The sequence below is a fragment of the Sceloporus undulatus genome, chromosome 8 (assembly GCF_019175285.1).
Source record: "Sceloporus undulatus isolate JIND9_A2432 ecotype Alabama chromosome 8, SceUnd_v1.1, whole genome shotgun sequence".
Classification (NCBI taxonomy): Eukaryota; Metazoa; Chordata; class Lepidosauria; order Squamata; family Phrynosomatidae; genus Sceloporus; species Sceloporus undulatus.
Window position 1 is genome coordinate 31,638,783 of NC_056529.1, and position 17,005 is coordinate 31,655,787.

At 43.9% G+C, this 17,005-nt stretch overlaps 1 protein-coding gene across 2 annotated transcripts in view; it reads left to right on the forward strand.

Annotated features, from left to right (window-relative positions):
- Positions 1-583: 583 nt before the first annotated feature.
- The window catches only part of SEPTIN12 (septin 12), a 60,875-nt gene continuing 44,453 nt past the window's right edge, over positions 584-17,005 (forward strand). The window contains exons 1-2 of one of the 2 annotated variants that reach the window (XM_042438546.1): positions 584-692; positions 2,201-2,344. In XM_042438546.1, the coding sequence (XP_042294480.1) occupies positions 2,290-2,344 (55 nt within the window). In that variant the 5' untranslated portion in view covers positions 584-692; positions 2,201-2,289. Of the gene's footprint in view, positions 693-1,879; positions 2,051-2,200; positions 2,345-17,005 lie in introns of those variants that run through there. The other variant, XM_042438545.1, reaches the window with a different exon arrangement.

Sequence of the window (17,005 nt, forward strand, 5' to 3'; positions counted from 1 at the left end):
ACCACTTTAAGTGTTGAAGCTCTGTCCTCTGCAGTCCTTGGATTTGTAGTTTTGCAAGGTTGACAGCCTTCTCTGCCAAAGAGTGCCGGTGCCTCACCAAACCACAAATCCCAAGATTATGTAGGATGGAACCCAATGATCTCAATTTAACTATCATGGTTCCAGCCAACATAATCCTGGGATGTGCAGGTTAGCGGGAGCCTTGGCATTCCCCTCAAGAGAGCTCTAGTTTCCTCTCCTGAACTATATCAGAAGAGTTGGCAGGCAGAGAATTCACATGACCTTGCCAAGCTAAAGATCCCAGGATTCCATAGGATGGAGCCATGGCAGTTAACATGAGTCTCAAAGCTAGAAAATAGTCCCATCCTTTGCTTTACTCGGAAGGTATGTCATTGAGATAGGCAAGGCACATTCAATTGCAATTTTTTAAACCTGATTTTTAAAAGTAGTTTGCAATTTGGAACCTGTTTCTGATTTCTCCAAGGATAGCTGGATGGGAAGATAACACAGAACTATCCTTTTTCTTGCAGGCGAGGAAAAACCAGAATAAACTCTCCATCCGTTTGGTTTGGCACCCATCTGCTAAGGAGGAATTGAGGAAGAAAAGGTGTTAAAAAACCCTTTCTCCAAACAAAACCTTTCCCAAATGGACTCCCTCCCTTCATACCTTTAACCCCTTGGATAAGCTGAAGGTAAACAGCAAAGAAAGGAGCTTCATAATATACATTCTTGGGTTTGTTCCTGCAAGGATGTGAAACAGGGAAGGGGCTGCAACCAAAGCCTCCAAAGCAAAAAGATTGTTTCGTTGAATTGCTTAATTTTATGTCTCTTTTTAACTATTGCATTCTGAATACCGTGCTGTTTTTACCCCCTTTGTGCATTAAACTAGGCCTTGGTTTAGGGTTGGCATCATTCTCTTCCCCAAAACTGGGATAAAACTCTCTGAGTTTGGGTTACCATACATTCTTCTTTCCTACTTTGGGGCAAATAAGGAACTGCAAATGGGGAACCAGTCATCAAATTCAGTACTTTCTGTATTTCTGTACTTTCGGTATTTTCTTCAATAGGGTCTTCCTCTTAGGTACATAAAGCGGAAGAATGCCTTTTGCGACGGTACTTTGCGCTTTCAGCGACTCCCACGACTGTATAAATATGCTTTATATCCTGTATAAATATGTTTTAGATAAACAGATACAGGGTTAAATAGAATGCGAAAAAATGGTCAAGGAGATAGTAGAAGAAGAAACGGAAAGAGGAGAAAAGGAAGAAGGGAAATCGGAGATAATAAGTAAAGTAAAGTAGACGAGAAGATGGGTGAAAGGAGATAATAAAGAGGAAGAAGAGAGAAGGAAAGAGGAAAAGAAAAGAAAAGTTTACTAGAAAACACTATGTACAAGAGGAATGAAGTCTGTAGAGAAAAGACGAGATGAACTGGAATAAGTTTATGTATTAGAAAGCGTGAGGACTGAAAACAGATAAGACTACATATTAAAAAATTGGATGCATTTTTAAAATAAAGTAAAAAAATAATGATAATAATAATAATAATGATGATGATGATGATGATGATGATGGACCACCCGTGCTGGAATCTGAGCTGATCTCCAGACATTGGTGTCCTTGCAGCTGGAAGTGCTGGTGACCGGGAAAGCTGACCCCTAGGAAGCCAACTGGCTTGGGCTTTTGCCAGGCCACCTCTTGCCTGTTGTTGCTTTCTTTCCATAGGCAGGCCCAGCACTTTCCCCTTTCCTCTCTTGCAAAGATCAATTTCAAGCAATGCTTCTCCCCCCCCTCCAAGATCCCCTCCCACCCTTCTCCTCTTTCTTTCTTTCCTCCTCCCTTCTTCTCTTCTCTTCTTTCCAGAGAAGGAAGAGGGACAGGCAAGGCTGTTCAGCCAATGCGCAAGGCTTTTGCTGGGGCTGGGCTGCTGGGGGCTTTCTCCTTTTTCTCAAGGGGGGAAAAGGAAAAGAAAAGTGAAAAGTGAAGGCAAGGCTGGCTTTCCCCTCTCCTACTCTCTTACTGAGCCAGAAGCAAGAAGGAAAGCCTCCAGGTTGGTGTGGGTGAACCAAACAGCACTGGGGAAGAAGCCAGAGTTGTGGGTCCCCTTGCCCTGCGCATGCTTTTGCATACTCTTTCACACTCTCTGCTTTTCCAAACTGCCCAGCCTCTCTGTGTCTTTTCTTCTTCTTCTTGGCTGCAGAGTCTTCCTAGCTGTGGATCCGGGAGGCGGCCGGAGATCTGGCAACGCAGCAGCACTGAGCTGTGAGAGCTCTCCAAAACCGAGCCAAGATGTCCCAGCTGTCTGTCAAAGAACATCTGGATGGGATACTTTCTGACTTCGAAGGTAGGATCAAGGTTCTAGTCCTCAGGCATTTTTCTATGTGTGTGTCAAGTCGTTTCCGACTTATGGAGACGCTAAGGCGAACCTATCGCAGGTGTTCCCTGGCAAGGTTTCTTCAGTGGTTTGCCCTTGACTTCCCCTGAGGCTGAGAGAGTGTGACTTGCCCAATGTCACCCGGTGGGTTCCATGGCCGAGCATGGAATCAAACTCTGGTCTCCAGTCATAGTCCAACAGCCAAACCACTACGCCAGTATATGAAACATAAATGAATGTTGTGTTTCGATTTGGGTTCTAGCTCCAAGATAGCTCACGATCTATTTGGGAATGGAGATGTTCCAAAATCCAAAGAAATCTAAACTATAAAAGACTTCTAGTCCCAACCCGTGCCCAGTTAAGATTTGGGGTAAGTTATTTTTATGGACTCCCAGCTCTCAGAATTGCCCAGCCAGCATGGCCAGTGAGCAAGCCAGCTGGGGGATTCTGGGAGTTGGAGTCCACAGAAGTAACTTCCCCCAAGTTCTAGTTTCAAATACCTGTGGTGCATCTGCAGTCTTGGGCACTGCAGGAGTATATCTGGTTTGGTGTTTTTTAAAATGAGAGCTTTGTGTTCCTAAAATTGTTGTTGTGCATTGGACCGTCGGAAAACAAAGGTGTCACTATCTCAACCACCCAATGAAAAAAGTTTGGGGTTTTGGAGTTATTTCAGATTTGCGAATTCCAGGTAAGGAATCCTCAACCTATAATATATGTGCCAGGTATGTACAAAGCTGTCTGGCTGTTGTGTGCCTTCAGGTCATGTCTGGAGGTGACCCAAAGGCGAACAATATCATAGGTCTTCTTAGCAAGATTAGTTCAGAGGGGGTTGCTTTTGCCTTCCTCTGAGGCTGAGAGAGTGTGAGTTGCCCAAGGGCACCCAATAGCTTTCAAGTGGCGGAACTGAACCCTGGTCTCCAGTCATAGTCCAACACTCAAGCCATGCTAGCTTATATTTATCCAAACTCTTGTTGCATCTATCTAGATCAATTCTATCAATACTATCACTGGCAGTGTCTCTCCAGGGATTTAGATAAGGATTTCCCCCCGCTGTACTTGGAGATTTAAACCAGAGGCCTTCTCAGTATAGAGGCTGCATCCATACTGCAGAAATAATCCAGTTTGACACCACTTTCATGGCTCAATGCTATGTAATTCTGGGAGCTGCAGTTTATTGTGACACCAGCGTTTGCATATTCCATAGCACTGAGCCCATGAAAGTGGTGTCAAACCGGATTATTTCTGCAGTGTACATGCAACCTGAGACTTGTCCTTTTGGTTCCAAATAAAAGCTTCGATTAACCTGCGACAGAGGAAACAACCTGTTGATCAGTCTAACCTTAGAGTTTATCACATGAAGGAGATCAGGGATTTATTCCATGAATATCCCGGAAAAATCATGTAATGCCGCGACGTTGCACAAAACCAACCCACTATTAAAGTGTTCACAAAGAAGCATTAACGCACATCTTTTTACTTTCGGGATTTCAGCGGCAATGAATTTCTGATATCACTTTATTTCACGTAATTACGTGATTTTTTCGAGGACATTCACAGGATAAACTTCATGCGATAAATATGATAGAGAGTGAAGTGGCTGCCTCAGGCGGCGGGTTTTTGAATGTCATAATAGGACCACAAATTGCAAGTGATTTACTTTTTTATTATCATGTTTTTACTGCCAGGGATAAAGAGAAGTGTTTGTGGGATTTTCTGCCTTAGGTGCCAAAAGTAACTTGGTGGCTTTGGATGCAATGCACTTTGACTTGTGTGATGCTAGAACCAATGGCTGCTCCAAACAGGCAGCAAAAAGTCTTTGGGGCAGAAAGCCAGAATTTGGGGGTACAGTGGACCTTTGGTATCCACTGGATTCCAAGTACCCCCCCATGGATACCAAAATCCATGGATGCTCAAGTCCCATTAAATACAGTGGCATAGTCCAATTATACAAAATGGCAAAAGCAAGGTTTGCTTTTTGGAAGGTGTGCATATCAGTATCCGCTGGAATTTGGTTCCAAGACCCACCATGGATACCCAAATCTGCAGATGCTCAAGTCCCATTGAATACAATGGTATAGTAAGATGGCGTCCCTTATATAAAATGGCAAGAGCAAGATTTGCTTTTGGGAATGTATATATTTTTGGAATATTTCCAAGCCATGGATGGTTGAATCCATGGATAAAGAATCTGCGGATATGGAGGGCCGGCTGTAATGCTGAGAAAGGTGGAGGGTTGTCTTTTACACAAAATGGTAAGATGAAGGTTTGCTGTATGGAGTGTGTGTGTGTGCGTGCGTGCATGCGTATATATATATATATATTCCGTGGATATTCTTTATATTTTTTGAACTGTGGGGGACTTCAAGTGGCATTTTCACACCCCAGCCACCACCTTGCATTCCAGCTTTAAAAGGTACACATTCAAAAGGGCACTTGGCATATCCAAGCTCCTTATACAAATACATTAAAGTACACACAGCCATGGCTTGCTGCTTCCTCCCCCCCCCCTTTACACACTCACCTGATCAATATTTATTCTTATGAACATTAATACATGCGCACACACTCATGAGAAAGAAGGGGTGGGGAATTTTTACCTAACGCTGCTACTTCGGTCAGACCCAAAGCCACTGTTTCTCCAGAGATCTCTCCATTACACATACCATAGGTTCTGTTGATATTTCCAAATATGTATCAAGGTATATGTCTGAGCCAAAGCTCAGCTGAAAACCTAGGATGCATCTATAAGGTAGAAATAATGTAGTTTGACACCACTTTAATTGCTGTGGCTCCATCCTATAGAATCCTGAGATTTTTAGTTTGGTGAGGCATCCATCGGTGAGGCTTTCATTCTTTGCTATGTTTTGTTTTGTTTTCAATGCCCTAGAAAGCATAGTGTTTTGCATGTTGGACTGCAACTCTGCAGACCGGGGTTCGAATCCTGAGTGACCGTGGGCAAGTCACATGCTCTCAGCCTCTGACGAAACTTGCCAAGAAAATGCCATGATAAGTTCTCCTTAGGATCGCCATAAGTTGGAAACAACTTCAAGGCACACGACTTATGGCAACCCTAAGGCAAACCTATCATAGGGGTTTTCTTGGCAAGTTTTTTCAGAGAGGGTTTTGTCATTGCCTTCCCCTGAGGCTGAGAGCATGTGGTTTGCCCAACGTCATCCAGGAGGTTTCATAGCCAAGCGGGGATTCGAACCCTGCCCTTGAGAGTCACAGTCCAACACTCAAACCACTATGTCGCTCTGGCTTTCCAGGGCATTGAGAACAAAGCATACAATTTGGTAACACACAAATAAACGAAAATGTAGTCGCAATGGAGTTAAATGCCTCTTCTGCAACAATTGGGGTTAGGGGACAAAGACCTGCCTGACCAAAAGGCCCAGTGGAAAAGCAACAGTGAGATTTCCTAAGGGGATCTAGGACTCATCTGCATTTGCACTGGAGCCTCCACAAGGGCTGCGCTGCTGCAGATTGGCAGCTGCCCTTGAAACCAGATAGCCTCTTCCAAGTTTCCCATCACCAGAGTTCAGCAGCAACTGTCAGCTGCTTTCGGTGATGCAAGCAGGTTGCAAAGCAACCTCCTGTCCATACAGATCAGTAGACTGGCAGGGTCCTTTTTCTTTCTTTTTCTGTATGGTGCATGCATCTAGGAAGACTGGCAGTGCCAACCAATGCCAGCAGCAGTGGCCAATAGAGGCACGAGTGGCTGCCCAAAATGGCCAGGGCATTAAATGCGGACCCATGCCACTCTCTTAGGGCACATCTGCACTGTAGAAATAATGCAGTCTGACACCACTTTAAATGCTGTAGCTCCATCCTATGGAATTTTGGGATGTGGAGTTTTACAGGGTCTTTAGCCTTCTCTGCCAAAGAGTGTCACCAATGTCTGCCAGAAATTGACCATAGAAGTGCACTGGAAGACCTACAAATGCCTAGAGAAGTATTCTTTCTAGGAACCTCTAGGTCCTCCAGTGTGTCTTCTGTCAGACATTGAGTCACACTGGAGGACTTAGAGATCTGTAAAGAGAAACATTAATCAAATCTGTGAATTACATATGGACCTAAGTCACTCTTTTAGGGTGCACCTACATTGTAGAAATAAGGCCGTCTGGCACCATTTTAAGTTCTGTGCCGCCGTCTTATGGAGGATGCATCTACACTGTAGAAATAATGCAGTTTGATCCATGTTAACTGCCATGGCTCCATCCATCCTGGGATTTGTAGTTCCTTTAGCCTTCTTTGTCAAAGAGTCACCAAGTGACAAATCCCAGGATTTTGTAGAATGGGAGCCGTAGCAGTTAACATGGTGTCAAACTGCATCATTTCTACAGTTTAGATGCACCCTTTGAAACCCAAGTAGTATTTAGCAAACAGGTCTTTGTGGACATGCATCTCAGAAATCGAGAAACTTGAAAACACTTAGCTTTCCTGGGGGTGATGGAGTATTTTCAATGAACTGTGGTCTGGCTGCATTGGCAGTGAAAAGCATGGCTTGAGTTTGGCAGTGGGCCACTCTAGAGGTGTTTGCCCACATTCATTACCTGAAATGCAGGTAAATAACCCATCCTCACCATAGTATTCGGATACAGTTTCATCCCGGAAAGTCCGTGAGAGTGTGTTCGGGGTGGAAGGAGGTATAATAACTAGTGTGTCTCTCTTAAAGAGGAAGGGGAGAAAAGAGGGCAGGGCAGGGTGTTGTGCGTGTTGTGTGTGTATCAGAGGGAGGGAGTGCAAAGAAAAGCTTCCCATTACCAGCTGTCGTTGTGGCAGTGTCTCCGGTTCAGCATTTCACAGATTGTAATTAAGGAAGGTTTCAGAGGAGAACAAGCGAGCGAAAGAAAGAGAAAGAATATGCCTGGGAGGCAGGGCCTCCAGAGTGAATTGCACAGACATTGCAAGGGAAGTGCACTGCTCAGCAAGGCAGTGAAAACAAGAACAGCCTCTCTTTGGCATCATTTAGACATCATTGTTTTTTAGCGCAACTATACAAATAATCTTATTCACATGTTCCATGCAACTATACGCATAATCTCACTCACATGTTGTTGGAACTGCATCTCTGTGGGTTCTGTTGCTCCCACATGCCAAAATTCAAATAAAGATAGAGTCCATGATGCAGATGTATATTCGAAGCATGTTCAGTGCTCATCCCATGTCCATTCGCATGGGTTATTCACACACAGCCAACAATGTGATCTTTAGGAAAACCTGGGGGGAAACCAAGCTTTTTGGCACCCGCTCAGACTTAATCGGATGCATTAGAAATGCATGTGAACGACAAAGGCTCAGCCCAGATTCTGTTGCTGTGGTTGTTACCTGCCTTCCAGTTGATTTCAATTCATGGTGATGATGATAAATTAATAGTACTATATTTGAATGGCTAATATATGTTACGAATAGTATATGTTGAAAAGAAGATAGGAAGAAGAATGAAGATATCAGTAATAGCTGCATGAGTTTTTTAAATTATTGGTTTATGGTTTCATATGAATAAGATTCAGATAAGGTCATTAAGCATGGATAATTCATGTGATTTATTACATATGGCATGTGGAATACATTTTTAGTATTATTTTATGTAGGTTATATTATTAATTTTTTAAAAATGATGATAAAAAAGGGAAAGGAAGGGAAGGGGAAGGTGGGAGATCAACCTGAGCCAGATATCCCTGGACCAAGGTGGAGCGTGAGTGTGAGTCCAGGGGTGTTTTCTTCTCGCTTGCCAAGGAATGTGCCCATACCTATAATTAAAAACATTTACCTTTTGGCTACCAGTCCTCTTCTCCATCAGAGAAACACATTCTTGTTGATTGCATTCCACAAGTCAGACCAGAAGGAGTAAAAGAAAAAGGGAAAGAAAGCAAGCCTCAGTTCTTGTTGAGGAAGAATGAGACTGGCGTTGGCAGAACGCACAGCTTCTTGGGTCTGGTTCACTCTGGAGGGATTTCCATCATTACAGGGATACCTTAACACAGCCTCTGATGGTGAAACTAGAATTGGAAGAGAACTCCAAAGGTCATCCAATCCAACCCCCAAGACAGATGGCCCCCCGTCTCTATTTAAAAACCTCCAAAGAAGGAGACTCTGAGCCAGTATATTTCCACTGTCAGTCAATCAATCAATCACCATAATAATAATAATACATTTTATTTATATACCGCCTTTCCAAAAGATCGAGGCTGTTTACACAATTACAAAGCAAATCCATAAGATACAGTACAATAGAATACTGTACAGTAATACAATAATAAAAACGGATACAAACATAAAAGTCAATGCAACTCTAATACAATGCAATACAATACAATACAATACCCTCCTCCCTCCCTTTACATATATAACAAAATGTCTAAATATAACAATGATAAAATATAAAATGAATCATTAAAACCATTAGTTAAACAAAACAGAAGGAAGCGTCAGTGAGGGGGTGACTCCATGAAGGACCATGCTGGGTGACACCAGCCCTGCTTTCTATGGGTATCATGCATACACATCTTTGGGTGTATGATGCTAGGTCCTGGATGAAATCTACCCTCCGTGGAGCCCATGAATGGTGCAAGATGCTTTATTTGCTCAAATTCACTTAGCCTGTGGCTTAAGGGGACCCCTTTCCTGCGGCTCAGATCTTTTTTATTCTGTGCTGACAGTGATGGAGTGTTTCATGTCTTTCTCCTCCTTACCCGTCTCATTCGGAGGTCAGCACCTGACTTGTTGGGGGTCCGACCTCCGAGGGCAACCCGGGTCAAAGTGCAGAAACGAAACCCTCTTTCTCCCCTGAAGGAAAGGAACAAAATGCTCCCATTTGTGGCAGCCGCTTGAGTTGAGCAGATAGCTGTGGTACTCAGGACCAGCCCCTGGTTAGAACGGTTCTTAGAACCAAATTGTGTTCTCATTTAGGACAAGCGATTCCCAAATCTCCCAGCCAACAAGCCAATCAATGGAAAAATTGTATTCCATCCAGAAATCATCATATACTAGAATTAAGGAGGACGGTTGACCTAGTGGCTTTTGACTTAACAAGGAGAGGGTTGGCATACTTGTGCCATCTAGATCTCTGCTTTATGCCTTTATTTTATGTCTTCATTAAGCTATTTACTATTGTTGTTGTGGTAGTGGACCTTCAAGTCGTTTCCCACTTGCGGTGACCCTAAGGCCAACCTATCATGAGGTTTTCTTGGCAGATTTCTTTCGAGGGAGGTTACCATTGCCATCCTCTGAGGCTGAGAGAGTGTGACTTGCCCAAGGTCGCCCAGTGGGTTTGATGACCGAGCTGGGATTCAAACCCTTTTGGATTTGGGGGGATTTGGGAATATTTGCATATACTTAATGAGATGTATCTAATCATGAAAGTTCAAAGTGGTGACCTATAACACAAAAGTGAGAGGGGAGATTAAATAAGCAACCAATTTCAAAACAGTTCCAAAACAATTTAGAACATAACAGTGAAGTTAAAAGTAGAACGCATCTCTCTAAAGGTCGTTCTGTATGCAATGAGCCATCCGAAACCATTTGAGTTCAACCGTTCAACATGGTTTGGTTGAACTTAGACCCCATTAAAACCCATGGAACAAGTTAATCATGGCTTTACTTATATCTGATTCATTGAAGTAAGGACTGAGTTTAACTATCTGAGTCCAGGATCCAGCCGCCGTTTGAAAGGCTTCAAAGCGATACAGTAAGGTACAGATAACAGGAAGGCATCACTGTGTGTGCTTACTCTGCGAGTAAAACAAGGAATTCCAGTGTTTCCATTCAGCAGCAAATCCTCCACCTGGATTTAAAACAAAGCAAATTTGTTTACCAAAAGCGATGAAATTATCGGGGAGATAGGCTGACTTCGTGTTGCATCATGCGTTCCTATCAGTTCCTCTTGCATGTCCTCCAGGGGCCTTGAAGGAAACTTGATCCAAAAAGAAAGAGAGGGAAAGCAAACCAAATGGTTTGCGTCTCTGTGCATGCATCTTTTGCATTTATGTCTGCACTTCTAAACCAAGTGGGCAACATCTGGCATAGGAGGGTCTCAGTTGGGATCTGCAAACCCACGAGGGGCTGGGATGCCAAAAGCAAACTTGTTGCACTGAAGAAAGTTCGAGGCAAAGGCTGTTCACATATTGCTACAGCAGGAGACCAGAGTTTGGCCTGATTCTCACTACCTTTTAAACCGGATCGCAATCGGTTTGAACAGGTTCAAATGACCCTGATTCCCACTTGAATCAAATTGCTGAAGCAATTTGGAGAGGGGGTCCATGCGCTAGACCCATTTAACCCACGTCTTTTCGACACTTATTTTCCCCACGTCTTTTGGGATAAATCAATTCCGCGCAAGTGTGAACCAGATGCCGATTGTTTGGCATCTGGAATCAATTTAAATTTGCCCTTTGACTGGCTGGAGCGGCTCCATTTTGAATCAATTCATGCGTGAATCTGAACCCCAAGTGGGTTGTTCCACGGGGGGGGGGATGCGAGTGGGGCAAATGTAGTGTGAACTACGCTCCGCTGTCGAATCGATCCATCAATTCAGATTGCAAACCGATTTATTTGTAAGTGGGAATGAAGCCCATGATTCCCCACTCAGCCATGGAAACACCCTTTCAAGCCCAGAAAAACCCATGATAGTTTCATCTTAGGTTAGCCATAGCTCAGGATTGAAGGCGCTCGGCAACAACAATTGAGAATTCTCAGCCAGAGAGCACTAGTGTTCCACCAAACTACATATCTCAGGATTCCACAGAACGCGCACATTGTGGTTAAAAAGGAAACTAGTGCTATCTTTACGTAGTGTGAAAGGTCCCATGGATCTGTACCTGCATCTGTAGTTTACAGATGTGTTTATATTGATTTTTAATTTTGTATGGAAGGGCTTTGCCTCGACCTTCCTTTGATTCAATGCAATAGAATAAACCAGATGAATGGGGTCAAGGGTCTGGTTTATTCCCTGGAAGAGCTTCCTTAGAAGGGGAAATTAGGATTGATGGTTTCCAGCTTTACCATAGACCCATCTGTGAGCTCTAGTTGACCCAGGCAGATGATGTGTTTAGCAAAGAGGCAGCAGTAAGGATAGTTCTGGAAGCAGCCCAGAAAAATTGTGATGACTGAGTCTGATAGAGAATGGAGGGGAAAGCTTAGCAAATTACACCCACCCAAAGCTTATGATGCAAGTGGGTCCCTGTCTATGGACTCATTCCCTCTACCTTTTAAATCAGATCATGAATCGGTTTGAACCAGTTCAAACGACCCATGCAAATGTAGTGGGAGAAAATGCGATCGGGGCAAATGTAGTGAGAACCACGCTCCACTGTTGAATCGATCCATTGGTTTGGATTGCACACCGATTTATCTGTAAGTGAGAATGGGGCCAATTGTAGAAGTAAGTCACATAGATTTCAGTAAGCCTTACTCACAGACAGGGTCAGGACTTACTCCCAGGAAGCTGCTATTTAAAAGAGGCGTAGTGGTTGAGTGTTGGACTATGACTCTGGAGACCAGGGTTCGATTCCCAGCTTGGTCATGAAACCCACTAGGGGACCTTGGGCATGTCACACTCTCTCAGCCTCAGGGGAAGGCAATGATAATCCTCCTCTGAACAGATCTTGCCAAGTAAACCCTACAATAGGTTTGCCTTGGGGTTGCCATAAGCTGTAAATGTCTTGACGCCCCACAACATCAACATTATGCACAATATTCAGAGACATAGCTGTGTTGGTTTGGCATATCGGTATGCAAAGGGATCTTGTAGCACCTTTGAGACTAACTGTGCGAAACAGAGTTTTCTTAGGAGGAAGCAGACCAAGTCTATCTAGTTTATCACACAAAAGAGATTGGGAGTTTAAACCGTGAATATCACGTAATTACGCGAAATGATTTCACACGACATCGCACAACACCCGCCATTAAAGTGGTCACAAAGAAGCATTAATGCACATCTTTTTACTTTCGGGATTTCAACGACGATGCATTTCCGATATCAGTTTATTTGCGCAACTGAGTGTGATAATCATTCATGCAATTACTCGCCATTGTTGCTTTATTTACGGGATGCTTTAAATGTGCTTTAATTTCTCTTTAATGCCAAAATTAGCCCCGTTGTGACAAACTATGAAAGCTTATGCTACAACTGCTTCTACACAGTTCATCTCAAGAGGGCTACAAGATTCCTTTGCATGGCTTTAGAGAATATGTTGGTGACACTGACCAAAAGTTTGACTTGTCCAGAGCATCAAAAATTATATTGGAATTGCAGATCTTTCTGGTCACGCTGAATAGGGAAATCTGAGAGTTATACTCCAAAAAAGGGAACTTTTCGAGCTCTAGAACTGTCAAATACAGCTACCCTTTCTGTATAACCAGGACTTTACCCTGATCCTTTCTCTGTATCTCTTTCACAATGTAGCATTTTGAGACCTTTTTAATTGCCGGGATTGAAATGTGGGATTTGCACTTTCATGAGAATTCTCTGCTAGAGAGCCTCTAGCACCTCACCAAACTACAAACCCCAGTCTTTCATCGTCTGCAACCATTATTGTAAAAGTGTTATCCAAAGTGAATAGTTGTGTAGTGTGAAGGGCACCTCTGATCTGGTTTCTAGCTGGAAGGTGACAGCATACATTCCAGGGCCACCAAGAATGAATTTTATGGCGCAGCGAGCTTGTCGAAACAGGCTCTCATGCCTACTTGGCTTCAACAGGAAGCCTCTCTGGAGTCCTTCCTTCCGGGTATAATCTCAACTTGTTCTCAGATCATTTGGAAGATACGTTTCCACCAGGCAGAGGCAGGTGGGGGATAAATCAGCTGCGGAGGCACCTACCTGTACATCTGCACATCGAGGAGTGAAGCGATGGGCAACCTGTGGTCATACAAATATTATTGGACTGCAACTCCCATGGTATTGCATGGGTATTGGTGATGCCCATAGCTGTTACTGGCAACCCTAGGACCAGTCTACTTTCTATCAAGCGAACACATTTCAAATTGGAAATGGAATCAGGCAAAGCTGCATTCTGCATTCTGTCACCCTATTTCAGGTCAGGGAATATATTGCTGGCTTGAAACCTAGCTTCATTTTCTCCAAACATCCTTTGTTTAGGGGATGCACTCACATGCCTCCTGCCTGAAGCAGAAGAGCGCATTCCCATCTCCATGGCACAACAAGGGCTTCAAAAACAAGCAGGTAATGGGGTAGCATCGAGTTTCAGAAGCTGTCGGCGGTGCTGATGGATGGTTGGAATAGCCTTGGGCTCCGTATAGGTTACTGGTGTTTTTGGAGACCAGCTGGCCACTGAGACACTTCAGGTGTTGTACCAAAAAAAGCAGCCCAACACTTTGATTTTGTAGCCTTCTTCATCACTGAGGCTCATGGTAGGTTATAATGTAAAACAAGAGAGGACAGACCATGATGCACATGGACACCCTCAATGTTTTGTGGTATCTGCCACCATCCTAGGCTCATTCTATCCTAGGAAGAATGCATTTACTGTGAACATTGTTCAACAGTGGGATAGACAGTGGAATAGAGGTTGGATGGCCATCTTTCAGGAAACCTATAGTTGTGTATTCCCTCATGGTTAAAGGCTGTACCAAGTGACCCTTGCAATCCTTTCCAGCTCTTAAGATTCAATGTTTCTATGATCTGTAGGAAAAGGTGGTGTAACATCTTTGATGCTTGTTGTGTGCCTTCAAGTCATTTCTGGCTTATGGTAACCATAAGCAAACCTATCATTGGGTTTTCTTGGCAAGATTTTTTCAGTGGAGGTTTGTTGTTGCCTACCCTTGAGGCTGAGATTGTGTGACTTGCCCAAGGTCACCCAGTGGGTTTCCTGGCCGAACTGGGAATTGAACCCTGGTCTTTAGTGTCACATCCAAACACTCAAACCACTAAACCATGCTGGCTGTCAGATTAATTTCAATGAAATTAATTGTGAAATATTTCACCTGAACATCAGCAGATGGAAATTCTAATTTGCTTAATTCCTTGGGTGCTAATCTGCTGAGGAGGTGATGACAGGCCAAGACTCTGATCCATAGAATGAATTTGAACACTGCTAAACTGCATATGAAATGCACACAAAATCTTCTGCTCTTTCTGTTCTTATTTTTGTTCATCAGCGTTTCAACCATAATGTTGTTCTCCTCTGCTAGATGTCAGGGCTGTGAAGTGTTGAGGCAATGGGGCTTCTGGAGGGGTTTCTTCGGAGAAAGAGTGTTTCCCCTTCTCATGCTCTCTCTCACACACAAACACCCCAAGAAATTTTTAGAAAAACAATTAGCGCTCTTTATAGATTCAGGGACCACACTCTGATCCCTAGGATCATATGGCTCATGGTCCACCCCTAGTTTAGATACCAGCCATCCTATACAACAGAGCAGCCTTTCCCAACCTTTTTCCTTACCTTGGAAAACCCTTGAAAGAAATGTAAAGTCCTAGGAAACTTCTTAGGATTGCTCTATCTTTGTCGTTGTTGCTGTTGTGGTTGCTGTTGTATGCTTTCAGGTTGCTTCCAACTCATGGTGACTCTAGGCCAAACTTTATCATAGGGTTTTCTTGGTAAGTTTCATCAGGAGGGTTGCCCTTGCCCTCCTTTGAGGCTGAAATAAGTGTGACTTGCCCCAGGTCACCCAGTGGGTTTTATCTACAGCTCAAAGAAATAGTTTGATTTCTCCGCCATCACGGATTCTTGCAGAAGCCCTTGCAACTTCTCATATGGCGGTTGGTGTCACCCAGTGCAGGTGCCCGGAAAGGGTTGCAGAGTGGCAGACTGTCCACCTTCCTTCTCTCCTCTGCCCCACTCACCTGTTGCCTGGCTGGCCACCCAATGACCAACCATATCACTGCTGGGCTGGTGCTGTGGCCTCTGGATAGCCCATTTTGGGACTGCTTGGTGAGTGAAAAAGGGAGGCAATGCTCTTTCTCGCTTTCCCAGCAGCTGCACCAGTCCTATTGGGTGTAGCGCCCCACATGCCACCCTTTTGGGGTATCACCCAGTGCGGTCCACACCTCCTGCACCCTCCTATTGCACCCCTTGGTTTCATGGAAACTTAAGGATCTGGGCAACCCTTGTTGAGAAATTTTAGGGTACAGGTTTAGGTCCAAAGACCTCCTGCTCTTTCCTGGCCTGCATTCCCAGCCTCTCCTCTCCTCTCCTCTCCTCTCTCTCACGAACTTCATTGTGCCCTAGACGCACCGGTTAACCTGCAACCCAGGGAAGAGGGAAAGCAATTCTGGGAGCAAGATCTGATTACTCGAGGATGCCTTGGGCAGGATCTTTTACATGTGGCGGCTGGAGGTGAATAAAGCAGTTACTGTGCTGCCCTCGGGGGAGACTTTTGATGGATATGGTATCGCCAAGAGATAAAACACGCCAAACAATTAGATGCAAGAGATTAGAGGCCTTGGGAGGAGCAAATCCAAAACCCGACTCCGGTTTCCCGTAGCTGCTCTCAAAACGCCTCCATTCTAAGGAAGGATGGCACTATTGGCACCGATGTCCATGAGCTTTCTCTCCTATTTTGGGGGGACCTGGAGCCCACAATGGCAGGAAAGAGCCAGCTAACTTTTAGCGACTAAAAGGACAGATTTCCAAACAGGACCTCCCATTCACAAGTCCATTCCATTAGGGTAGATTTGAGTATGTTGTGACAAATCCCATCTGGGTAGCTATTAGACTGTTGTTGGGACAAGAATGGAAAAGAACCTCATGGCATCTTAAAAACAGATTTGGCAGGGTGTTTTGCCTACACAAAAACTAAACCAAAGCACACAAAACCTGTGGTGCTATAGAGCCAAAACTCACAGACTTGGGAATCCAGGTTGTATTTCTTCATTTTATTTGTCAGGGACAATGGTGTCATCTGTCCTCCACTGTTCCCTCTGAATTTTGCTGCAATACTTACATTAGGACAGGGTTGGCAGAAGGTATCTCTACATTTTAGAAATAATGCATTTGGCACCACTTTAAGTGCTGTAGTTCTATCCTGTTGAATCCTGGGATCTGTAATTTTATAAGGTTTTTTGCTTTCTCTGCCAAAGAGTGCTGGTGCCTTGCAAAGTGACAGATCCCAGGATTCTGCAGGATGGAGCCATGACAGTTGTGTCAAACTGCATTATTTCTACAGTGCAGATGCACTCAGAGTTGAAGTTTTCATGGAGGAGTTTTATGCACTGAATTGTGGCCACCTTTCTGTCTGACACAGTGGTTCATAGATCGCTGTGGGTCCTTGACCCTCATGGAAGTGGTCCATGGAAATGTTGCAAAAGAATCAACACATGTACTCTGTCTTACATTGGATTTGTTTTTACCAAGGATGGAGAATTATGGCCACTTGGATTAGGTCTGGAGTATCAAACGGGGAAATGAGGACTTGGAGCAAAGCCTGTGATTTTTCTAACATTGCAATAGTTTTGTTTCCAACAATGATGTCACTGAGGGTGAACATTTCCCCTAAGAATGAAAGAAAACGATTGAAGATAAATTTATTAAGCAGCAGAGCTCGAAAAGTTATTTGTTTGGATTACAATTCCCAGAACCTCCCAGCCAACATGGCCACAGGCTGGGACACTGTGAGAGTTGTAATAATAATAATAATAATAATAATAATAATAATAATAATAATAATAATAAT